This window comes from Microplitis mediator, chromosome 5, assembly GCF_029852145.1.
Source record: "Microplitis mediator isolate UGA2020A chromosome 5, iyMicMedi2.1, whole genome shotgun sequence".
Lineage (NCBI taxonomy): Eukaryota > Metazoa > Arthropoda > Insecta > Hymenoptera > Braconidae > Microplitis > Microplitis mediator.
Genome location: NC_079973.1, coordinates 10,103,534 through 10,131,293, shown reverse-complemented (window position 1 = coordinate 10,131,293; position 27,760 = coordinate 10,103,534). Strand labels below are relative to the sequence as shown.

Below are 27,760 nucleotides of genomic sequence, written 5' to 3'. Positions count from 1 at the left end.
CTATTGGTGGGCACGCGACGAGGTATAATCCTGGTTTTCAGTTACGAGCATTAAAACATAAAATAAAAAGGGATAAGAGCAGAGTGTTGATGCTTACCTGGTGTCGTATAGGGGCTGGATGCCACGGGTTCAGGTGCTCCATAGTTTCTGAGACTTCCGTATCCATCATGTGGGAATGCACTCTCGGCTGCAACCATAGCGGCCATTCTCCCTCGTTCGTCAGGTGCCGATGAGGTCAGATACGGCACACCAGCTTGGGAATGAGGATGATGGTGGGACGTATCAACAGAATGATGATGCCTGGCACTTGCATACGGCGAGTAGTTACACCAGCTCTGAGAAAAACTCTGATGGCCAGTAGAAACTGCTGGGTCAGTAGCACCAGCTGTTGAGGCAGCAGAAGAAGTTGCTGCTGTACCTCCAGTACTTGCTGAGTTGTAAGATTTGTAATCAGAGTTCGTCGCACCAGTAGCTGCTGTCCCAGAACTTGCCGTTGCTGGGGACCAGAAGCTCAGAGCACTACTGGACTTGCGACTATCTCTCGACGATCCTATACCGGAGTCCGCCAGGTTGTAATAAGTTGGGGGGTTAGTGCCCCCGTACGCCTGGTGATGATTCAATGCGTCTGCCGTTGCAGCTGACGAGTGGTAGGCCTCTTGAGGATTGTGGGGACTGTAAGAAGTCCAACCAGCCTGTGAACCTGCTGAAGACGAGTGCGAGTGCCTGATGACCCCCGTGGTAGTTCCCGTCACACCGGACCCTTCCACGCAATTTACCTCACCGTAGGTCGTCCCGGCAATGGGCGTCGCGGTCAATCTTTTAGCTGGAATGTGAAGTGGCCCAGTCGCGCTGTTGCTGGCAACCGAAGAAGCGCTTGGAGATGTCGAGCTTGCACTGGCTGTTGGAGCTGGTGCTGATGCTGTCACAGAACTTGGGGCACCAGGTGAACTTGGAGTCGTTGCTTGCTGGTGGGATCCAGGTGTTGAGGTCTGCTGTTGGTGTTGCTGGTGGATTGAAATCAATGACGAGGCTGGTGGTGGAATCGGCGGCGGACTTTCTTCGTAGACGCCACCGTTCATCATGGCCCACCAGGTCACCCCGGTGGAATTTCCCGCTCCGGTGGCTGTACCCATCGGTGTAATAGAGCCAGGATGCCCAACGCCGGAGCCGCATAGCGGCGCGGCGTGAACATTGTCGTACAGGGTCGCCGTTGAGCAGGACACGTGTTCGGCGATGGTGCAGATCGTGATTGTAGAATAACGACACAGTTATTAAGACGCTCGCGATTTATTATTGTCGTTGTAGAGGTTATTTTTTTAGTTGCAGAGTATTGTCATCGCCCGAATTCGTGTGTTCATTAGTGATCCGAAAAAAATTTAAATGTGAGATTGGTCGTGAGGAAGGAAAAGTGACGGAGAAAAGGATGGATGGATTGTATGGGAGTGAGAAATATCGAAGGAAAATAAAAAGAGATTATGTGTGGGGAATGAACGGCAAAAAGTAGGGGCACGATCCGATACCCGTCAAGACGCGCGTTCGTGTGCGCGTATGTGTATGCGCAGGAGTTGTATTTGTGTGAGTGACCCCGCGTAGCGCCGCAGTAGACAGGTGGAAGGGTGCCAGTGGAGGGGTGGAAAATCGTAGCCGGGGATAAAAAAACGATTAAAATGGGATAGGAAAGGGTGAATCGAGATTGACAGAACGCGTGGATAATCCCGCCAAGAATACACGGCGATAAAGTATTTGACGTGTTGTCGCCCACGTGTTTAATTTTATTTTATCCGTAACGATTTATTGTTTATTTTTTCAAAGTCGTAGTTGAGATGATCCAGATGAGAAATCCAGTAGATGAAAAGGTTGTAACAGAAAACAAAAACACAGCACACTTTGGCATCAAGTTCTTAACGTAAACTGTTTAGCTTAAAATATGCAATAAATTGTGACAAAAAACACTTGGCAACATCAAATACCTTTGATAATTTAATTATTTAAATATTAATTATTCACAATATTCAATATTTATAAACTTATTTATTTAAAACTAAAATATTAAATCCTCTTATAAAAATTACAGAAGTCACGCATGCATGCGTTTCTTCTTTCAGTGATCTATCTTTTGCAAACTTCATCATAAAGTTCACTTTTTTATTATTGCACACCTCGATCGCGAAGCGTCACATCAAATCGTGTTTATTTTACTCTTTTGTATCAATGTCTCACTTTGTCACTGACACATTCAAATTTGACCGCAGTTACAACAAAAAAAAAAACCATAAAACCCAACCCTTTTTTTTTAAATATGAAATCCCATTGACCGAACTTGTAAGCGATACTGGGAATTGCTAGTGACCACTTCCACTAAAACCGTAGCCTCTATTGCCCTACTCTTTTTCTCTATTTATGTTTTTCTTTTTTTTTTTTTTTTTTTTTTCTATAGGTCCGGTGTATCCCTTTTATGACCTCGTTCTACGGTAAGCAGGTAGAAGATGGAATAAATAACCATGGGGTCTTGTGACCCTAGGGGGTTTTTACAATTTCACCTTCTTAATGTAATTGACAGTAATGCAAAGGAGTCGCGCACACGCGTACGTATAGGCACACATATGCAAGTAAAACCCCCTTTCTTTTCGGGTGGCCGCGCTGAGCCGAACTGAGCGACAACTGAGCTCTGGCAGTCGCGCGGAGCTGACGAACGAACGACCCAAAAAACAACGCGAGCGCGATCTCTCGGTAACTCGACGAACTCCTGTCGCTTCACCCCCACCTCCTAGTCGCGATTCCTCTCCTCCCCTTCGCCCTTGCGAGTCTGATACGCGAGAAACGCGGATCGCATGTATAGTGACGCTACACTACTATCCATGCATTTTATCCCCCGCTTCTGGACACGCGGCCAATCTTATACGCGTTTCGCCTCGCATACCTGTCTCTCATTCCCGGTCAACGTGACTAACATACGTCGCTCTACTTGGGTTCTATTGACTGTTGTTCTAACGCTACAAGTAATCGCCGGAGGACGTTTTTAAATCAACATTTAGATACAAATTTTTTGTATATATTTGTCTATAAAAAAACGAACATTAAGATAACAAAAAAAATTAATTATAATAGATATCGATGACGTTGTGGAAGGTCATTTATTTATATTTAGTATTTTCGATTATTGTCTCAACGAATTTTACACTGCGCTTAATTACTTTGGTTATCAAAATATTTATATGGGGGGGGGGGGGAATGGGGTATACCCAGAATTTTTTTTTCTGTATTCGAAAAATTTTGTTTTTGTAAAAAAATAGTATGAAGTCAATTACATTTTTTTTCTCATTATGATGAAAATAATATATATGGTCAAAATATATGATAAATATCAGAAAATATATGTGGCCAATTTAACTATATTTTCTGATATATTTTTTTTTATATTAAAAAATATAATATTCATCATATACGAAGTATATGTTTAGCATATATAAAATATATATGTCAATCATATACAAAAAATATATTTTTATCATACATAAAAATATATATTTCTATCATATACGAAAAATATATTCTGATTATATATAAAAACATATATTTATATTGTGTATGGAAAAAAAAGTTTCTTGTTCGTATGACCAACTCCAATTAAATTAGATATAAATTTTAATATACTCTTTAAACTGCAGTCAAAATTTTCAAAATTAGTTGATTTGATGCGAATATATAATATACCCATATACATAGGGGAAGGGGGGGGGGCAAAAGGGGGTAGGGTAGGCAAAACGGGGTACCCCCAAAATTTGATAAAAAAAAATTTTATATTTTAAATGGTTTTCAAACATTCGAAAATCACTTCTGTAAATATAATTAAGCGTTACTTTGAATTTGTTTTGATGAACTTTTTCAAAAATCAATTGTCAGTTGAAAAATATTAATGACGTTTGTTTTATGATAAAAACTATTGAAAATTTTTTTTCTCCTTTTGTATCCAATAAACATGTAAAATATAATTTTTCTTCATGTAAATTACTTAAAAAAAAATTCAACTTAATCAAATTCGTTTAAAATCCAGAAATTTTTTTTTTTTTACCTTTTTTAGGGGGTACCCCACTTTGCCCGCAGAAATGAAAAATTTTTTTTTTCAACGGTAACTGAAAATTTCTTCTATTTACTTTGAATATCATTAAAAAAAAAAGATTTCGCGTATTTGAGTCCTCGAAAACTTGGTATTTCCTTAAGTACCCCCTTTTGCCCCTCCCTCCCCGATACATACACCGAATAAAATATATGCTTAAATATACCAAAGAAAATATATGGTGCCATATATAATATAAATTATATGCTACCATATATTTCATTTCATATAAGAATTTTATATTTTTTGAATATAAAAGAAACTATATCAATACAATATATTATAAGGTAAATGTAAATGTATATATATATATATATATATATATATATATATATATATATATAGCTTAATATAAAAAACATATGAGTTACATATATGGAATACATATATTTACTACTGCATATAATTTTATATTAAACCGGCCAAAATCTCTATATGATTTTGTATAATATACAATATAATATATCATATATTTTTTTGTTGCAACCATTTATGATTTTATATATTTTAACCATATATTGTTTTTTTCATACGGGCAATTCACAATAAAAATACTCAGTGTCAAATCAACTGGAAAATATTTACAATTTTTATAATATTGAAAATTTTTTTTTTTAAGTACCCCCCCCCTCCTGCCCTTTTAAAAATAACTCAATTACTGGGTAATTAAAAAAAAATCATATTAAGATTTTTTATCCATTAATTTTGAGTGAGAAAAAACTATCAATTGTGATAGTAGACGTTGCATGCTGAACAATACGCATAATATGTAACACTTGTACATGGCAATATATACATAGACGTATTGTGCAGTCTAAATCTCGGTACTTTTATGGGCACTAAAGTAAAACGATCTGACAACAAGTGAGGGCAGCACGCCTTCGTTCGGATCACGCGCGAGCCACGCACACGCAGCCTATAATAATAGTTCGGGTGTAATGTAAAGACACGATATGACAGTTGCAAGATGATACGAGTTACCAAGTCAATTTTACCTGACGTCGTGTCTATAAGTTTTATAGATTACAAGAAGAATGGAGCCTCGAAAATAGAGCTATAAATTTTTAATTGATGTTTATAAATAATTCTAAATTGAATGAGAGATAAAATTTTTGTACAATTTGACGGCAATATTAAATATCACGACAATAAAAAAATTTTATTGACTTTTGAAATCCTTTTAGGGTCTAATTTTTTACAAATCGTTAATAGAAAATTCAAAAATTAATGGAGCGGCAAATTTTTTTTTGACATAAAATCAAACAGAAATTTAATTTGGAATAGAAATTTTTTGTTCTTCAAAATTATTTTACTGAATGAAAAATTTTTAAATCAATTGATACAAGAAATGGGGAGACGCGAAGTCAGAAAAAATAAATTTATATCAACTCGTTACTGAGCTTGATATGAAAGTGAAATAATCGGGTTTTGTTCCGACATTCTCTATTACTAGTGATTTAAAAAATAAACAAAGAAGACTATCGCGTTCAGCGGATGCTGTTACACAGAAAAAACGATTTCTTGATTCAAAAAATTTTTATTTGCCTCAAGAAATTTTCCGTACCATGAATTGAAAATAAAAAATTTTTTTCTCGTGTAAAAATAATTTCCATACTTTTGAGAAAATGGGGCAAGATAAGTCATTTGAAATGAGAATTTGATTTTTACTATTAACGATAATCATTCAATTTTTTTTTATATGGGCGAGTGGGTAAAAAAAAGGGGGGAGGCAAAACAGGCCCATCAAAAAGAAAATCTTAAGTGTTTTTTTTACTGATTCTATTTTTCGAGTCGCCAATAAAGTGTTGTTATCAAAAGGACTCAACCATACACAAATTCAGAACATGAGGGGAAATGTTTCTCTTAAAAATTTAAGATTCACTGTTTCTAATGAATTGCACTTCATTTTAATCACCGGCAAGTGTTTGATAACGATATGACTGAGCCATAAAAAAGAAATTCAAAATGTGGGGCGACAGAAGTTCCCTAGAAGAAAAGTTAACTTGATAAATTTCTACTAAATTTAATTAAGTCTTTTTTCCCACGATAAATATTTGTATTGAAATTTTATTGATGTGAAATTTTAGTCATTATGAAGTATGGAAATTATTAATAAAATATTTAATTAAAAATTTTTGAGCTGACATTAGATTTGAAAATTTTTCATTCGGATTTCCAGATGGACTAAATTGCCCCTTAACTATGGCGTCCTACAGTTTAAGAAAAACTTATTTTTTATCTCCTCCCCTTTTTTCTCTTTTTCCCTATAGAGTTAATTTTAATTTAAACGAAAAAATAATTTAAAAAATTGCCAAGTATTTTTGTCATATATTTACTGACTGAATATTTAATATTTATACTGACCTTGTATACCAGGCAGGGCTCCTTGGGGAAACACGCCAGAGAGCCTAGAAAATGGTAGAATAATTTTATAAACTACAATTACTGATTTAGTGGTTTTTGTGATAAGCTATAGATGAAAGTAAGAATTGATAACCCGAAAGAAAACTTTAGCTTCTACAAAAATCCTATTGGGTGCTGACTAAAATATTATTAAGTATTGTCAGACCCAATTTGTTACACGAAAAAAAATTAGATGCTGCAACAGGACAAAATCCTGTTTTAGCAACAGGATTTTTCCTGTGGAATAGATAAAATAAGGAAGAAGTTTCACGTACCAATTTTTTTATGTCAGTATAGTAAACTTTCAAAATTAAAAAAAAAATTCACTTTAGAAAATCTTCAAATTATGAAAAAAATTCAAATTTTGAAAAAAATTTTAATTTTAAAAGTGGAATTTTTTCCCGAACTTAATTTTTTTTCAAATATTGAACTTTTAGTATACTAACAAAAAAAATTGGTACGTGAAACTCGTTCCTTATTTTATCTATTGCACAGGAAAAATCCTGTTGCTGTAACATTTAAATCCTGTTGCTACAAAAAGGACTTTGTCCTGTTGCCCCTACAGGAATGCGTCCTGTTGCAGCACCTATTTTTTTCCGTGTAGTTAACTAAAGTTTGTTGAAAACTTACCTTCTGCAGAGCTCGAATGGGTGAAACGGTTTCTCCACCGTCCCGAACACTTTGAGGCCTTTTGTTCACAAGTTTACAAAATGAAACGTCAGCCTGAAAATATATGAGAAACAAACATAAGTTAGTCATTTCAATTTTTCGATACTTATATTTATATTGCTAAGTATATAAGGCTGGGAGTCAAATTAACTTGACTAAGTTTGATCCAAGTACTAATACTTGCATGTACAATCAAGGGATATAAATTTCTGTATCATATAAAACAGTTTATGGGATCTAACCTCTTAACGCGAGAACACAAACTCTCCTATGTAATTATCTACCGGGTTATCATTAACTTCTTATAAAATTATAAAATTTAAACCGGATGATCATAAAATGTATATCATATTTTTTTCACTCATACAATAAATAAAATATGATTCATTGCATACGTAAAACTGTTTTGATTCAAGAAATGCTCAATTTCAAATCATCAAAATATAAAATTTTTTTTTTTTATCAAAATTAAGTTGAAAAATTTCAAGAAAAATTGGATAAAAAAAACATGTAATGTTTTAAAGTGAAGAAAGCTTCCGCTAATCTTAGCAATACGAAAGTGATTGAATTTTCCAAAGCAGCCCAAAAGTCGCAACCCTCTCTGGGTTAAAACGACTACGATCTCTTGAGGGTTTGAATAAATTTATGGGCCACACCCGAAAAGTATGGGATGCTACAAAAATATACGCAAGGAAAAAGTATAAAAAAAACATATATTGTCAGAAATGAAAAAAATATCTATTATAATTTATATGTAAATTTTTTTTTTATTTCAAGACCAAATTTAAGTCATAAAAAATGTTATAGTTAAAATTTTTTATCAGCAGAAAATACATTTGGGTTTTTTGATTTTTAGTATTTGCATTAGAGTAAATATTCGAATCAACAGTAAAAGTAATGAAATGACAAGACTCGAATTATGCGGGAGACTTTGGCTGGAAAATTTAATGGTTAACATGCAAAAGCTCTTGGGTTTCTGTCAGTATTTTCTTTTTTACTGCAGACGAGTGATTGAAAGTAGTTCTATATATTTTATAAAAATATGTAATTTCGATCCCATTCCATGGAAGCATTAATTGAACTTATCATGCATTATACATATATATATATATATTACATTGACGTTATTATTATTTTTTTCATAGTTTTAATATTAGAGCAATAAAAAAAAAGGTCAATGAACTTCACTTGTATCAATTTGTTGGATTAAACATGAGTCAATACCGAAGGTATCTATTAATATACCGGTGGTCTATTAAAAATTTTAAAAATAATTTATGTCTTTTAGGTTTTAAATTATTATTGAAAAAATACAATAAATATCTGTAGAATATATTTAAATTATAAAACATATGTTTGTTAGATTACAGTGTAAAAATGGACTTGTTTAAATACTGATGCGGTGTTAAAATGAACTCACACCAATGTAAAGATTTTATTCAATCGGTGTATATAAGGAGTGAATTAACTCCAATCAGAATACAAAAGGGTAAGTAGTGTTTTAAAATCACAAAATACAAATGAAATAATAATTATATTTCGTAAAAATTACAAAATTATTATTAATTGAAATAAAAATACACAAAAAAGAAGGATTTTTTGGTGAAAGAAATATTTTGCAATGTAGATGGAAGAAAAAAATTTTCTTAGGACTAAGAAAAATTTCGCGGCACCAGAATTTTTCTCTGTGTACACAGAGAAAAAAAAACAGTTGTTTTTCCTATGTTGGCATAGTAACTATTACTATGTCAGCATAGGAATTTCACTGTATTAACATAGGGAAATTCCCTTTGAAAATATAGGCAAAAAACTATATTACATGGAAACTTTTCCTATAATACATAGGAAAAGTTCCTATATTAGCATAGTAAAAATTACTATGCAATCATAGGAAAAATTCCTACGTCAGCATAGGAATTGTTCCTGTGCTAGTACAGTAATTTTGTCTATGTTAGCACAGTTCTTTTTCCTGCGTCAGATATGGGAACTGTTTCTATGTTAGCACAGTAACTTTTCCTGTATCAAATATAGGAACTGTTCCTATGTTAGAACAGTAATTATTCCTGTATCAAATCTAGGAACTGTTCCTATGTTAGAACAGTAATTATTCCCGTATCAAATATAGGAACTGTTTCTTTGTTAGCACAGTAACTTTTCCTGTGTAAAATATAGGAACTGCTGCTATATTAGCACAGTATTTTTCCCTGCTTCCAATTATAGAACTGTTCCTATGTTAGCACAGTAATTTGTCCTGTGTTAAATATAGGATCTGTTCTCATGTTAGCATAATCATTTTCCCAGCGCCAATTATAGAACTGTTCCTATGTTAGCACAGTAATTTTCCCTGCGTCAAACATGGGAGTTGTTCCTATGTTAGCACAGTAATTTGTCCTGTGTTAAATATAGGAACTGTTCTCATGTTAGCATAATAATTTTCCCAGCGCCAATTATAGAACTGTTCCTATGTTAGCACAGTAATTTTTCCTGCGTGAAACATGGGAGTTGTTTCTATGTTAGAACAGTAATTATTCCTATGTTAGCATAATAAAAATTCTCATGCGAACAAAGGAAATATTACTATGTAACCTAGGAAAATTACCTATTTTTTCCGTGTACCGGTGTTATTTTAACACAGTTTTCGGGATCAAATTTGACATCGGGGTCGCGTAGTCTTACACCGTTTTTTTTTACAGTGTATATTTGACTGTTACTAATGTGAACCCATGGATATTTTGACTGGTATTAAAATCGATTTAAGATTTAAAAAAAAATACATAAACACGCCTAGACATTTTTAGTAATTGTGCAAAGGTGATGAACGAGTGTCATCATTCAAGTGCCAGTAGAATCGACCAAGAGTGTAAATTTATTGCCGATAAAATCAGCTGGTATTTTACGATCGGTGTATATATATATATATATATCTGTATATGTTTGTAAGCGAATATCGGTTTCCGCTTCACTTGAAGGATATTAAGAACTTGTCATTAGCAACTTGATAAGTGTGGGAAACGGCAATAGATAATCATATATATGTAATTTTATTTATCTTTTGTGCTATATTTTATTTCTATAAACGGACAAAAAAATTATCAATTTTAACTTCCGTTGCACAAATCGAAATTTTTCAATCGCGCATAAAAAACTGCATTTTATATCATAGATTTTTTTTTTAAACAAAGACTATTTCTGATAAGAAAAAACAGTTCTAAAGAATATTCGTATCGTACATTAACAGATATAAGAAATCTTCTTATTTTCCCTAGGGAAGCAGATAAGTTTCACTTTACTATCTAGTGTTTTCTGACAATGAAACGTTAGAGCTTTTTCATCCCCACAATTTTGTTTTTTATTCCGCGTGATCTCAACTCATTTCACGAAAATCAGTAGCAATATCCCCGTCGACGTCTTTAATATTTCTATTTATCGAGAATACCCACAATCGACTACAGATAAAATGGGTTCAATTTTTTTTTTTAAATAAAATAAATTTATAATTAAATACAGTTTACTTGCACATATATTTAGATAGATAAATATAAAAAGAAGCAAGAAAACCCTTTTACAGTGACATAAAATAAAAAAAATCTTATTTCCTGAGTAAAGGGCAGAATTAAAACGTATTCTAGTCAGGAAATGGTACGGGGATTGTAAGTAGTCTTAAGATTGGACAGCTGAGAGAAGTTAAATGTTCAGAAGAGAGAGAAACTTGAGAAATACCCTAAAAGGTAGAAATGTAAGTGTACGTCAGTTGAAGAGCGACAGAGACAGAAGATGATGGAAGCAGGGTCCTAAAAGTTGAGGATATGACGCGTGCCAATTTCAACGGGGCGTTGAGACGTCCAAAGACTCTCCTACTTCCCTTTATCTCTTCTTCTTTTTCTCTCTTTTGTTTGTTACATTTATTATCTCTTACTTGTGCGCACCCTCGTAGAACGTGCTTTCTCTACGGCGTTCGGGCCAATCCGAGATCACGATTTCTCAAACCAGGTTTCTACACTAGCTCAACATGGCAGTATTCTGTGTCTCTATGCTACACTGACACAAACTTGAACATTTGTTATAATAACTTTGGGCACATATATAACTTTCATGTAATCAAAGAAATATTCATTACTTAAGAAAAAAAATGAAGAAGAATTCTTGAATTTCTTTAATGACATTTATTGTTGGCAGTATTTACTATGAAAAACGTCCTATAAAAATTACATGGTTCATTTTATGGAATATTTACCTAAAAATTATTCTAGAATTTTTTTGATTACACTCGAAAAAAATCTGTCTCTCAATTGACCCTACGGGCCAGCCCTACAACTGCCCGCTAATTTCGAAATCCTTGAGCTCGAAAACATTGTTGTGAAAACATTCAGAATTTATCCGGTGTTCAAGAAGAAATTTTAGGGCATCGGTATAAATACCTGCTAATTCATTTAAAGATCGATCGAATTCCGACGAATTATTGCTAGCAAGACACTGAATCGAAAATTTACGATCGACCTCTCTAAAAATGAATTAGTGAAATTCTCGCGAATCAGTGGATAGTCACTATTTCTATAGCTATAAGTATACCACTAATTCTACCAGTGGTATACTTATAGCTGGTTCCCAGTGAATATTCACTATTTTGAAGTGAATTTCACTGATTCATTTTTAGAGAGACTACTCTCGACAATAATTTTTCCCCGATGAAACCTTTATTTTTATCTGGGAAATCCTACATTATTTTTCTTAACTGCATCTTTCTGTAATTATGTACGTTCAGCTGATATTACTTTTTTTGACTGAAATTCTCACCATCCGTTACGATAAAATTGCATTTCTAGTTTTCATCCGAAAGTCCTATTTTGACACAAATTATGAATTCCTTAGGAATTCTGCACGGAGAAAAATGTTTACTCGAAACCTACCAATTTTTATGATGCTGTCGACCAAACTTGGAACAAGAAGGGAAGCATCCAAAAAATTATTATGCTTTTATGAAAAATTATTATGCCGCATCACAATTATTATAATGTACAGAAGTAATTGTTTTCAAATTTTATCGATGTGTCTCGCGCGTAGTGAATATTATGATACAGCATAATTATAATTTTTCGCATAAGCATGATGATTTTTTGGATGCTTCCCTTCCTGTTTCAAGCCATTATTTTTCTCCGTACGCCGACTCACCGCCGGAATTTTGAAATTTAGACAAAGTCTGGTACCCAAAAATAATAGAAACTAAATTGTGAAAAAATTAGTTTTTTTTTTTGTAAAACAATAGTCGCTGTATTTATATGATAAATCTAAGAATTTCATATATTTTTTCCACAGGACTATTCATTCTTAATATCTGTTTAAATTTATCTGTCATCGCTTGTTTGTAAATTTCTTTAAAATTTTTCAAACCGAAAAAAACTACTCAGTATTCTGAACGATGAGTTGTTTCAACTAAAACAGAAATTTATTTTTCTAAAAAACACTTTACAAAAGATATTCTGTGTATAAGGAAAATTTCTTGGAAAATGATATCTGAAATATGAGAAACAAAAACTCTCATTGAATTATGGGCTGTATAATAAAAATAAAGGCACAAGATTTAAAACAACCGTTTGTCGAAATTGTTTTCCCTCAGATGAAAAAAATAAAAAAAAACTTAAAGGTCACAGAATTATGGTCCACGCGGTACATACAAATAATCCACATGCTTAGATGACTTGGTCTATTTTTTGTGACGTGATTTTTTCGGTATAAAAAAATGGTAGAATCCAAGGGTCTCCTCAGTTGTCATGGGAACCGACATCAGTTATACTGAATTTCAATTTCTTTTGTCTTTTCCTTTAGATGTTATGTCACATTTTTTTTTTTCTCTTAACAACTTCAATTTCTCAGACGATTTCGAAGAAGTGTTTTTTCAAGATTTCTATCTAACGAAATCTGAAGACGGTTGCTTTTATTTTTTATGTTTCATTTTTATTATTGGGATGACAAATTTGAAAACAAGAAATAAATTATAACAACACTCAGCATCAAGTGTCTAAGCAATTAAAAAAAAACTTAATTATTGTTGTACTAATTACAGTACACGAAGAAAAAAATATAGGAAACTTAAGTTAAAATTATGAGATAAATTTCATAAATTAATATTGTAAACTTGAAACGCTATTAAAAAGGTGTCATTTTTAATATCGAGAATTTGATTTTTATTCAGGGGTAGGAGGGGCAAAATGGGAAACCTCAAAAATTTTATAAAAAAGACTGTTCGTTTCTTAAAATATTTTTTAAAAATTCCAAAATCATTTTTGTAAATATTGAGCATAATTTTGAATTGTTTTTGTTAAACTGTTTAAAAAATCGAGGGAGTATCCCATTTTGCCTACGAATGAAATTTTTCTATACAGTTTAGTAAATTTTACTAAACGATTAGAATGGAATTAAATATTTCTTAATTTTTCAACTTTTTTATTATTATTGTTATTATCTATGGCATGTGTACTAGTGTTGGTGTCAATTTTAATATTTAAAAGTCACTTGACTTGACCGGGATTCGAACCCTGATCATCCGCGTGCGAATCCTGTCCTCAGTCTGCCGGTCCGAAGTCTCCTTTGAACGAAAGTCTCTGAACTTGTAACACATTTTCGCATACGTTATCTCTACTAATTGTTAATTTTATCGATCTGCTTTCGAAAAATTGCAACCGTTTAGTAATTTTTAGTTGTTGTAATATTCAATACTACGGTATTCATCTGATTTACAGAAATTACTACACAGATGGTAACTTTTTCATATTGTAAAGTATTTAGTCCACACTTTTAGTTAATTTTTATATTTTTACAAAATGAAAATCGTTAAATCGTATAATGAAATGTATTACTCAACTTTTAGTAATATTTGAATATTCTCTTTATATAAATTGATATTTTATCAAAAAAGACTATCAATGAAATAGTAATAAAAGTAATGACATAGCAATTTTTCAAATAAACATCTAGTATTAATTACCATTTGTGATTTTTACTGTATATTTGGTAACGAATAATAAAAATAATGCAATCATTGATTAGCATTAGTATTTTTTACTAAAATATACGAAACATTGTAATATTTTCGAGACTCGTTTTCTCCAGATGTTGAATTTTTACTATAATCAGTATAATTAAAAGAACAAACATGCGTTGTAAGCCACACCTCTGAGCATTAAAACAAATCGGGGCAACGAAAAGCAATTTTATTAGTCTCTAAATAGAGTCAATTTCCTCTTTAAATTTGATATCAAAGTATCGGTCGATGACCTTTTTTTATCTAACCTTGTTTCGAGTCTATTAAGGAATATTGCGTTCTTTGGGAAGTACGTCGCAGTGCTCAAGGTAATTTTAAGACCATTTTATATATGTACATACTATATTTCATAAAAGTACATATATTTATGCTGGAAATACATACATATCAAGTACTATCTGCAAGTCAAGAGGAATAAAATGTATATCCAAGCTAAACAATATCTTCTGTTCGTTTGACTCAAAATTCTATAAATAATTCAACAAAAACATCTTTATGTTTTTCGAAATATAAAAAACAAAGACATGAATTTTTGTTTTTTAGATGTATTATCTCTTATATATATGAGCGTGTGTGAGTGTATATTTTTTTTTTTTTTTTTTATGACGAGCAGTGTACTATTTATATATAAGATAACGTTTCTTAGTAAAATTTTAAAAATTTTGTTTTTTATATTAAATGATTTTTTGGAATAATTTTCTGAATCATCGAATTGGAATTTTTGAAAAAATAAAAATTAGATTTATTAATAATCAAAACTAAAAATTTTTGAAAATGGACATGTCTACATTTAATTGTATTTTAGACTAGTAATAATTTATATACTAAAAATAAATATTGTTGTCAAGAAAAATTTTTTTGACAAAAATTATTTTTAGTTATTTTTTTTTTATTGATAATTTTTTAATTGAGACAAAAAAGACTGATACTCAATTTGACAGCTAAGCTATTGATGAATTTTCAAGAAACTTCTTCGATAAATTTTTTTTTAGCTAACTTTTATTTTCTATCACTTTATAATTTTTATATGAAATTTTAGTGTAATTAAAAATTTTAAAATATTAAATTTTGTGAATAAAAATATCTAGTATTATTTCTGATGAATATTTATATTTCCTAGTAAGATTTCTCTTGAAATTTTTTTTGCTCAAAGAGAAAGTGGAATATTTACGGGGTTGAAAAATATATATATAAGTTCAGACAATCCGTCGGTTTCTCTCAAATGCGCGCTCAGTTGATCCACATCTGCTTAAAGTAGAAGTTATTTTACGTTAAGTTGTAAAATTGTTATATTTTTGATAGAATGTATACTTGTATATATAATATATATAATTATCCTAAAGATGTGCATTGTTATAAATTACATACATAGAAAAAAAGCAGACATTGGCTTGAAAATTATTTTTTTTTTCAAGCCAAGACAACTCAGAAATTTCTTAGTTCAAAAAAAAACTTCTTAGTTCAAGAAATCAATTCTTAGTTCAAGAAAACGATTCTAAATTCAAGAAAATAAAATTCTTGGTTCAATAAAATATTTTTTGAACCAAGAATTTTTCGGTCTTGAACTGACAAAATTTTGGTTTTTGTCCTGGTACTGCAAAAAATATTTTTGTGCCAAAATTGCCTTATTTTCTGTGTAGAATTAGTTTGAGTGAATATGAAAAAATTAAAATATTATAAATCATGAAAAATTCAAAGTTGTGATAGTGATGAAAAAAAAGCATCAGAAAATTACAAAAAAATGGTGTGAAGAAGTGCATGGGCCCCTACAATTCAAAGTTGTAGCAAGAAGCAAACGCCCGTGGGTATCCTTCAAAGATCGACGGGCCGCTATGCGTCCATAAAATGATCATAAAAAGTTAATTTTACGAGTGGCATAATATATTTGCCACTGCTACAAGAAGTGACGTGAGTTGCAGAGTGTAATTTTGTAAGGGTAATGACACAAATATCATGACTTATTTTATCCAACAAAATTATGTCCGATTTAAAAATAATTTATATTGAATTCGCTCTATCGAACGAGTTTTTAACAAAGGTGACAATCTAATTTATTTGATTTAACTCATACTCATCGTGTTTTCTTTCTATACCATCAAAACTACCAAAATAAATTCAACGGATAATTTTTTTTTTACGATTTCAATTTCAGTAAATTCATTTTATAAAATTTTGCACACCTCAAATGCGAAGTGGAGTAAATTCAAGTCAAAAAGTCTAATCTAAGTTCTTTGTTTGGCCCCGAGTCTCAAATTTGGGAATTCACTGCATAATTAATGTTTTTTAAATGTTTTTGGAACAAGTTTTTTCTGATAGTTGTCCCGGGTTGAAAAATTGGATCTAATTTTAGTCTAACTTCGGACTAATTGGTCCGTTTTTGAAGTAATTGATCTGTCTTTAGAATTTTATAAAAATTTTAAGCTGTTTTTGATCTAAAGATGAAACAGGCTCACATAAATAATAGACAGAAAAAGTCTAATTTTGATCTAAAGGCGACCAAAACTTGACCAGAAATTGTCTATATAAGCAATAGTACGAACAAAAGTCTTAAAATTCTTATTTGATTTGAAACAGTTCAAATTTTTCGACCCGAGGTTGTCAGAAACATATCTGCTGCTCAATTCCAAAACACAGTAACTGACAAAAACACAACTTTTGAATCATGTATTGAATTATGTTCACAAGACTCCATTGGAACTAAAGATACTAAAAAATCCATTTTGAAAAATTTGTCCCTTACTGTGTTTTGAAATTGGACAGCCGATATTGCAATAAAACAATGAGTTCTCATAATAATGTTTTCGCATTTAATACATCCTTTATATTGATGTCTCAACAGCATTGTTTAGTATTTTATGATCAATTAAGGATAAACGGATTTATATGAAAAGGCAAATATATATTATATATCTATATATATTAGCATGAGAACAAAAAATATAAAAGAAAGGATATAATGATCTCTGGTTACTCAAATACTCTAGTAGACCGGCATTCTTCTGATCAAATATAATACAGATATATATGTATATTAGGGCGATCCAAAAAATAACAAACTTTTTTTTTTTTCTTCCAAACAGGTTCAAAAGTTTCATTTAGATAAAAAAAGACGCCTGTGAAAATTAGAGCTCTTAATATTAACATTAAGAGGTTCCTCATCGCACTTTTCTATTTCCCATAAGAATAACATGAGAAAAATTTTTTTTACGTCTTCTGATTTTTATAAGTAGCTAACGATGCGTCATAGGAATAAATGGCAGGCATATTTTTGTAGGGAATTGAATGCTCTACAAAAAAAGATTCCTATCATTTTTTGAGGAATCTATTTGTTCAAAAGTTATTTGAGGTTGAAGTCGAATTCATATTAAATTTTGAGATTTTCTACTTTTCCGGCGAAACTATCAGACTTATTACAAAATATCATCTGACCTTTTTTGTAGACAATTTTATTCCCTAAAAGTTATTTCTAATAAAGTTTTTTCGGATTCCGCATTGTTTTCTAATTATTTTTATTTTAATGTCAAGCTCTTAAAATCAATCAGAAGACTATTTTTTTATGAGCATGACATTAAAATAAAAATAACTAGAAAACAATGCGGAATTCGAAAAAACCTTATTAGAAATAACTTTTAGAGAATAAAATTGTCCACAAAAAAGGTCTGATGATATTTTGTAATAAGTCTGATAGTTTCGCCGGAAAAGTAGAAAATCTCAAAATTTAATATGAATTCGACTTCAACCTCAAATAACTTTTGAACAAATAGATTCCTCAAAAAATGATAGGTATCTTTTTTTGTAGAGCATTCAATTCCCTACAAAAATATGCCTGCCATTTATTCCTATGACGCATCGTTAGCTACTTATAAAAATCAGAAGACGTAAAAAAAATTTTTCCTATGTTATTCTTATGGAAAATAGAAAAGTGCGATGAGGAACCTCTTAATGTTAATATTAAGAGCTCTAATTTTCACAGGCGTCTTTTTTTATCTAAATGAAACTTTTGAACCTGTTTGGAAGAAAAAAAAAAAAATTTGTTATTTTTTGGATCACCCTAATGTATATATACATTTATAAATCCTGGATATCCAGTACCTGCTGGATAGTAATTATACAGGATTGGTTGAACCAATGAAAAATAATAAAGTTTAAGAGAAAAGGATTGCAGAACTGGCTATAAGGATGACCATTCGGTCTCCGTTGATGGGTGGTCCGGACACGCACGATTCTCGTCATTTGAAATTACCGCCACGTCGACAAGATTGCGGATTGAATACCTTCGCCGATTACGCCTTTTCTATGTTATCTATTATTCTAAGTATACTTTTAAAATTAACTCCTTCATATGTGTAATTCCAATACATATATACTTATATATATAAAACAGTAATTGTAACAAAATTTTGTATCAATAAAAATTATGCCTTAAATCATATTATGCTTTCGAAAAATTTCGATGAAATTGAAAAAAAATAATTGCACGACTTATTGACTCAACTCTTGACAAATAAAAGAATATCAATAAATGATTACTTGTAATTACTTTTCTATTGATAATTGATTTTAAATTAATGGTTCGAACAATAATTAGTGTAATTAATGATCTACAGATAAAATTTTTTATTTTTTGTTAATAACTAGCAACAAATAATATTTTATGTTATATAGTAGGTACAAAAAATAGTGTTTAATTTTTTTTAAATTAACAGATATACAGAAAAAATTTGCGGAGAAAACGCTGAGCGTACCTGGAGTAAACGAGGGGTAGATCCGCGGGGGATGGATTTTTTGTTTCAGGAAATATAATTTGAAGAATTTGTAGAAAAAATTAGGGGAGACCGGGGTTGGTTTTCTCAGCGGTCATTCGTAGCGATCGGTTCAAATTATATCAAATTATATTAGGAAATTTTATATAGAACATAATGAACTGAAGCAGAGCGGGATATTTTGAGTTGGATTCAAACCCAAGCTCTCAAAATCCCAATTCGTTAACGGTGCATAAAGTTTCCCAATGTCTTCATCTTTCGGTGGCGAAAAATCACGAAGATATCACCTCCCTTTCGACGCCGATTCTTTGACATCGATCAATATTCATATTCCGTTCATTGTTGTCTACAATGACAACCAACTCCGTTCTCCCCCTACAGCCTGGATAAAAATGAAATTTTTAATTTCAGAGTCGCAGCGCTTTACTACTGTACGAAACTGTAATGAATATTCAAATATGAGTCCAAATTTTCAACTGCTCTTCTTTCCGTGAACTTGGTCTTTCCTAAGTATCCCGACGTTTAGGCGTTTTAATAAAAACACTTGGATTTACAATATATATCACCAAAACAAACAACAATAAAAAAATTATCATGTCGAATCATGTTTTGTACATAAAAAAAATATATAGACATAATGTTTAAATTTACAGATTTTTTATTGTGTATAATTATCATATGATTATTAAAATTTTACCATGTAAATGTTAATCATCGAAATCGTTTTACATTCGAGTTACACAAATATGTCTCTTGAAACAGGTGCAACATAAATGCGTAGGTGAGTCTATAGACTGAAAACATTAGCCACTGGTGATCGAGAGTCTTGCGTGAAAGGCCTCTTAAGTATTTTATGGGGTGGTCAACGTAATTTGATGGCCCATAAAATCGTTTAGTTTCGTTTGTTTTTCCTCATTTTTTTTTCGTCACTTTCAGTTTTGTTTAATGTTATTTATCTCCAGCCTAAATTTCTTAAACTCCATATAGAGGAGTCTGGAATTTTTCAAGTGTAAATATTGTATCAAATTTTTTTATTGTCTTTTTTTACCACATAATAATTTAAACGTTTGTTTACTGATGCTACTGGTAGTAACATATATATGTATTTATATAGCTCATAAACGAATCGAGATTTATGAACATTTTAATTGTCGTCTTAATCGTAATATTTTTTTTTTTTTTAAGTTAACATCAAATATATGTTTGCATATTTAATAATCCCTCAAAAATAATATTTTTTAAGAATTCAATTTTTGCAAAATTATAAGGGAAAACTGGGGCAAGATGACACTGATTTTTAGATGAATAAAAAAGTTTTATACCGCCAATTTTTAATAATTTTCCGTTAAAAAAAATTCTTGGGTTTGATATCTAAATTATTTGATTGAAAATTAAAATCGAGGTAAAATGGGCCATTATACAAATTTTGTTTTTTCATGAATTTCGTTATCGAAATTAGGTTCAATTGTCATAGATCTACAATAAATTTAACCCAGAACTGACTTTTTTTTTAGTGCTCCATTGTACCCCAGTTCAACTTTTCTCGATTTTCAATCAAATATTTCAGATAACGAACACAAAAAAAAATATTTTTATTTTACTTCGAAATTCTTTAACAAAAAAAAATTTTGGGTTTAAAAAATGGTGTTGCATTTCTCTCCAGTCTCCATAATTTAAACAAATAATTTATGCAATTGAATAAAAATCTAAATTTTATGAATATTATGCATATGTTGCACTACACATGTTTCATGACCGTTGCAATATCAGTAATGAAATCATGGCGGTATATAGGAGATAGTAAACAGGAAATTCTAGGTAGCAGCCAACGGGAATGTGTGATTCGTCATGATTGAAACAAGGAATCAGCTTGACACAGGAAATGGAAAACGTGGTGGAAATTGGAAATGTAATGGATAACAAGAGACGAAGAGGAAGTAGGTATCAGATGTGTGCATGAGAGAGATAAATCGACAAAAGTAAGACGAGGGATAGACCTTTTGTGGTTGGAGTAAGTATATGTGTGCATCTATGTCTATTACTAGTGATATTAGAGGCGTGTATATGAGAAACAGACGGAAATTGCGAGACATTATTAGTCACTCGTGTTTTTGAATTAACGTCAACGTGCTTCTTAAATTAACATATTTTTACCTTTTCTACCATGAAACCAACGGAGAAAAAAAAAACAGGGATAACTTTTAATAAAATATCTTAATGATGATTCAATTTTAGAAAATGAGGAATAGTTAAATAAATAGTGACTTGATTTGTTTTGAATCCAAGTTCTTTGCTCAAAATTAAAAAAATGTAATACAAAGACTACTTTAGCATTCAGCGGGGTTTAAACTTTGACAATATTATGTGTTGTCGTCATATAGAATGAAGGTTCAAAATGTGTTTATAGCTAAATACATATGCATAGCAGTTTACAGCATATCAGACAGAGTGCTTCGAAGAACTCATTACCCCACGTCGGAGGCATTAGCATATTTAGAGACTCATTTTACCCTGATATATCCTGCGATGCCACACCCCCGTATACAAAAGAGAATAGGGCGTATCGTTATTTCCTTAGCCATTTTGAAAAGTTAGTATATAATATGCATCTTATATCGTGTATTATAAAACCTCCGTAGGAAATTGAGTGGTTAAAAATTTATGGATTTTTTCGATAATTTATTCAAGTAATTTTTTCATGAAAAGAAGACCCATAAAAAAGCACACAGTAATATTGGCAAAAAAACTTTTTTTTCTTAAGTTTTACTGTAAGGTTTCGCTTGATTATAGTTAGGCAAGACTTTTAAAATTAAAAATGAAATGAACCCTTTTCGAAATTGACAATTCAAATGAATGAGAAAATTTTATAAGCTTGATAGCCGCATAGTTATCGTTGTCTTAACGAAACAGAGAATGGGATGCTACGGCTAAGAGTTTCAGATGGATCTGAGTCATTAACAAAATCTCACCCCAAAAGCGACAATCAAGCTTAATGAATCCACACCCTACTTAATCCTTAAACTTTTACATTTCTCTCTGAGTCATGGTTTTAAATCTTTCGCACAATCTTAAGCTCGACTTTAATCAAATTTGACCCCTGTTTTAATAAATATGATCATGAACACTTTCAAAAATTTTGGTGTCAAAATGGACCCCGAGAACTTTACACGGTGTAGTGTGAAATAACAATATAGATTTTCCATCCATGTCATTTTAAAATCTATTGATGGTGTAAAAATTTTTAATTCAATTTTTTTTTTTCACTGCCATTTTGTTATTTTTGTATAGACATTAAAAATTCTAGTTCGACCGATTGCTAGTGATATATTGAGTCTAAAAATTCAGAAATTTTCTGTTTCAGATTGTCCATTTTTGAAATTTTAACACCAAGCGCATATACCCACTTACTAATCGAGGCGTTGTATTTGAATGATGTTTTTGTATGTTAAAAGTGACTAAAATTTATAATCAAAATTTTTTGAAAGTATTTCAATAGTGTATTTTTGAAGCCTAACAAACCCTACATGTATATTTTTATTCATAACCTCATTAAAATTCATAGAAAATCGCCTTTTTTTCGAGCGCTCAAAATTGAATACACGGAAAAAAATTAATCGTGAATGCAACATGATGCAGTCTTGGTAAATAAACATGAGAAAAATCATGTTGCATTCACATGATTTTCTCATGTTACCGCAACATGATTATCATGTAGCCGAAACATGACAAATCATGTGGATGCAACATGATTTCATCATGTTTATTTACCAAGACTGCATCATGTTGCATTCACGATTAATTTTTTTCCGTGTACTACCTTACTACAACGATCTAGTATTGCCAAACTAACAGGGCATTTTGTTACGATATATTAATCATCTTCCATTAGCAATACTCTAAATACTTCTGATAATTACACTTATTTTCAGCATAGCGTTGAATTAGATTAGTTTACAAATGATATCAAATTAAATGAATTCCAGGATTTAAGGATTACTTACATCAGTGCAAAGTTAAATTCCATTAAACACGAGACCATTTGTGCACCACTTCCACCACATGTTAACTAACTTGTAAACAAAGATATGAGTAAAATATCACTAATCATTATCTATTTCAAAACTCAATGATAAACACAAATTTATCACAATAAGCCACAAAATACTCAGTTTTAGAAGACCAATAAATCAAAAAAATTTGTAACTTTCACAGAAACTATTTCCACCCTTCGTATTTCTACTGCCTAAGCGAACACTAAGTCAGTTGGTCATTTAAAAATGAATTTGTTCTTTTTCTGTACATCCTCCAATTGTACAGTAGAGAACAATACTGAACAGTCATCACACAAAAATACATTGAGAGCGATAAAAATTTCTAAAATTTACCCCGCAGGTGTTTTTATTTTTAGTTAATCAATATATTAAGTAGAGAAAATAATATTTTCAATAACAAATTAAGTTGGAGACAATAAAACTGAAATATTTATCAAAAAACAAATAATAATAGATAATGACGCAATGAATCTGAAGGCTGTAATATAAATACAATTTTGATACAGGCTATTAAAAACCAATTACTTAAATTCTAAGTGTCTTCTATAGCTACAGTTTAGTAGATAATTCAATACAGTTCATGATAGCAGGTTAGACGATTAGCTTTTTACTTCGCAATCTATATCTATATATATATATATATATATATATATATATATATATATATATATATATCAGCGAAATAGCTATGGAATGACGTAATAATGTCTTTTCACACTTGTTGCATTTGATTTATGAATATTATTTTTTTTATTTCGTTACTCACATTAAAAAGTCATATATTTGTCATATTTATTTTTTAAATTCTATACCCCAAGTGCGCAAATTATGTAAAAATTTTTATTACTACCGATTATTTTTTAGTGTAATCATAGTTTGGATTAAAAGTTTAAAGTGTAAAAAAGTTAAATTTTGAAAAAAATTTTTAGATGGTTGTGCAATTTAGTTAGAAGAGCTGCAAAGTAATGTCTTTTTTAACTTATCTCGTACCCGAGGGACATTTGATAGAGGTAAGTAAAAATAATCTGGAAAACGAATGAACCTACGGGCCAGCCCCATACATTTTGGCTGTTTTCGACCTCGAGTATGTAAAATTCTATTATCCATGGAAAAATTATTTTTGTTTTAAATACTATGGTGTCATAGGAAAGCCGGGTCATGTTGGCCACCTGACGGAAATTGAAATAAATACATGCAAAAATTACTATGACTATAGTAAAATTACAATAGTGACGTGATCGTTATAAATTTTACCATATGGTCATGGTAATTTTCGCAAGTGGCCAACATGGTCCGGCTTTACTATGATACCATAGAATTTCAAAAGAGAAAAATTCCTCGTCTCTTATTTCCAGAGGGTAACTTTTTTCTCTACACGGAAAGAAAATTATGGCAGCGGTTCCCATAATTTTGTGAAATTTTTTCCTATACCATCATAGGAATTACGACCATAAATTATGGGAGCGGTTCCTATAATTATAGGAATGATTCCCATAATTATAGGAATAGTTCCTATAATTATGGGAATGATGCCCATAACACTATAGGAATGGTTCCTATAATTATAGGAATGGTTCCTATAATTTATAGGAATACTTTCTATAATATTATGGGAATCATTCCTATAATTTATTGGAATGGTTCCTATAAGTTATAGGAACCATTCCCATAAATTATAGGAACCATTCCCATAATATTATGGGAATGGTTCCTATAATAGTATGGGAACTATTCCCATAATATTATGGGAATGATTCCCATAATGCAATTGGAATGGTTCCTATACCATTATGGGAATCATTCCCATAATATTATGGGAATAGTTCCCATACTATTATAGGAACCATTCCTATAATATTATGGGAATGGTTCCCATATTATCATGAAAAAATTAATTTAAAGAAGTGTGGTAATCACTTCTACAATACACAGAAATATTATTAAACATAAAAACAAAAATTCAAACATTGAAAAAAAAAATCGTATTTGGCAAAAAAACATTAAAATTTTTAATAAGAATTTTTTTTCAGCACAAAACATTCAAGAAAATTTAAATTTTGGGAAATTTCTACACTATTGTGCAAAAAAAAAATTTTATGATATTATAGGGATGGTTCCCATAACATTATGGGAATAGTTCCCATAATATTATAGGAATAGTTCCTATACCAATATGGGAACCACTCCCATAATAGTATGGGAACGATTCCCATACCATTATGGGAATGGTTCCCATAATGATACGGGAATGGTTCCTATAATATTATGGGAACCATTCCCATAATGGTATGGGAACCATTCCCATATCATTATGGGAACCATTCCCATAATGGTATGGGAATCGCTCCCATACTATTATGGGGATGGTTCCCATAATATATGGGAACCATTCCTAAAGTAGTATAGGTACTATTCCCATACCATTATGGGAACCATTCCCATAATGCATAGGAAAACTTCCCATAATTTTCTTTCCGTGTATCACACTCAAGTCGACCAATAGTACTATTATCGTTGCACTTGCGCAGTAAATGAAAATTTTGACCACTTGTTAAACAAATGACCATTTTTGAAAAATGAAAACATAGATTACTAAATTAGAGAGTAATTCGAGAGAAAAGCTTACTCAATAAAAATGAATTAGTGAAATTCACTGCGAATCAGTCGATAGTCACTATTTCCTCAGCTATAAGTATACCACTAATTCAACCAGTGGTATACTTATAGCTGGTTCCCAGTGAATATTCACTAATTCGAAGTGAATTTCACTGATTCATTTTTAGAGAGTAGACAAAAATTATTATAGACTCTCTTTAAAAAAAAGTCGATGGCAGGGGGGGGGGGGTTATTTTTAGGTTCTTATATTTTGTATACAATATTTTTTTCATTTTAAAGACTAAGAAAATTTAATTACACGAGATTCAATGAAAAAATTTTTACAGAGGACATTTTCAAGGAGGCTAAATACTGTGTAGTTTATTCTAACCCCCTGTGAAATTGTCTTGAATACTATCTAGGATTAAATTTAAATCTGATAAAAATAAACAAAAATTATATGTATTTATCATTTATTCACAGATATTAAAAAAAAGTACTGATATTTAAAACTGGCAGTTTGTTTTTTATGCTTAAATGTTATCTGAGAAAAAAAAAATGTTAAAAGTAAACCTTTGCATGAGAATGAAAAACAATAAAAATGAATACACAATACAAAGGCTTGATATAACATAGGATAAGAATGAAATCTTTCGGGAAAAAAATTAAGTTTGAAACCTTAATTTGAGATGGAATCGTGAGCAGAATAAAAAATAATTTCAACTGTCGGTTTACAGTAAAATATATATCGGGATCATGAACATTAACGTCGGCCGTTTTTTTTTGTATTTAAATAGAATAAAAGTATAAAGTAAGAAAAAAAAATTTCGAAAAAATAATTGTTGTTGAATTACTATGATTTGATTGTATTTATAAATAGTTAGTAACAAACAAGATAAAAAAGTAAAAGTATAGACAAGAAATTTTTTTTTCATTGCAGTTAATAACATAAGTGGTAAATAATTTTGAATCATAAAAATAATATGATATTTATATAGCGGTTACTACCTAGACGTTTGGAGGGATTAGATTCAGTGTTAGCTCCATCTCTTGTAAAGAGACTAAACCTTTTGCGCACTGTTACATTTTTTGTGACACTGAAGGTAGAAAGTCAAAACCGTCGGTCGGTAAAATATGAAAACACGAAGATAATCTACTGTATTATTTTTTTAAATTCGTTTTTTGGTAAAATATTTTAATAATTTATAATACTTTAATAACGAAATGAAATGATGACTCTATTATATGAAGAACCATAATAATTTCCTTGGGTTGCAAAACGTCTATTATTCAATGTATGCAATTATTGTAAAAAATATATAATTTTGTTTTACAGTACATTATTTTTTTTTTAAATTCAAATTGATTTTTATTGATGTTAAATAGTTTTTCATACATATAAGTACATGTACATTAGAGTGTGTCATTTTAGGGCAACTTTCTTTTTTTCAACGCTGTAACAGCTTCTATACTTGCAGGAAGGTAAAATAAGATGCCTGTGAAAATTAGAGCCCTTAATATTAATATCAACACCCTGATTAAGAAAAATTATTTGAAATGATTCAAAACAATTTGAATCGACTAATATATAGATATACACTTAGCATGGATTAAATCTTTTTTTTTCTATTCAGAGCAGGTGGCTCATCGCGATATTCTATTTCCCATTTAAATAACATGATAAAAACAATTTAAGTTTGGAATTTTATACTTCAGTAGTGGTGTACTGTTCAAATAAGCTCAGGATATATATTTGTAGGGAATTTCATGATCTACAAAAAAAGTCTTTTATCATTTTTTGATAACTCCATCTATTCAAAAGTTATCGAAGCTTGAAGTCAAATTTATACTAAATTTCAAAATCTTTTTACTTTTTCAGCGAAACTATCAACGTTATCATAAAATGTCAGAAGACCTTTTTTGTAGACAATTTTATTTCCTACAAATTATTTCTAATTTAGTTTTTTCGAATTCCGCATAATTTTCTATTTATTCCCATTTTAAAGTCAAGCTCTTTAAAAAAATAGTGTTCTGATAGACTTCAATTACGTAAATTTGACTCTGAGCTTGAATAACTAAAGGAATAAACTTATCAAAAAATGATAAGAAACCTTTTTTGTAG

At 30.7% G+C, this 27,760-nt stretch overlaps 1 protein-coding gene across 4 annotated transcripts in view; it reads right to left on the bottom strand.

The window, feature by feature from the left end:
* Window positions 1-27,760, bottom strand: part of LOC130667765 (homeobox protein abdominal-B-like) — an 88,390-nt gene that overhangs the window by 9,700 nt on the left and 50,930 nt on the right. For 2 of the 4 annotated variants that reach the window (XM_057469599.1, XM_057469600.1), the window contains 3 exons: window positions 7,151-7,243; window positions 6,482-6,525; window positions 98-1,123 (listed from right to left, as the gene is read on the bottom strand). In XM_057469599.1, the coding sequence (XP_057325582.1) occupies window positions 98-1,082 (985 nt within the window). In that variant the 5' untranslated portion in view covers window positions 1,083-1,123; window positions 6,482-6,525; window positions 7,151-7,243. Of the gene's footprint in view, window positions 1-97; window positions 2,803-6,481; window positions 6,526-7,150; window positions 7,244-27,760 lie in introns of those variants that run through there. The other 2 variants (XM_057469597.1, XM_057469598.1) reach the window with 1 other exon arrangement.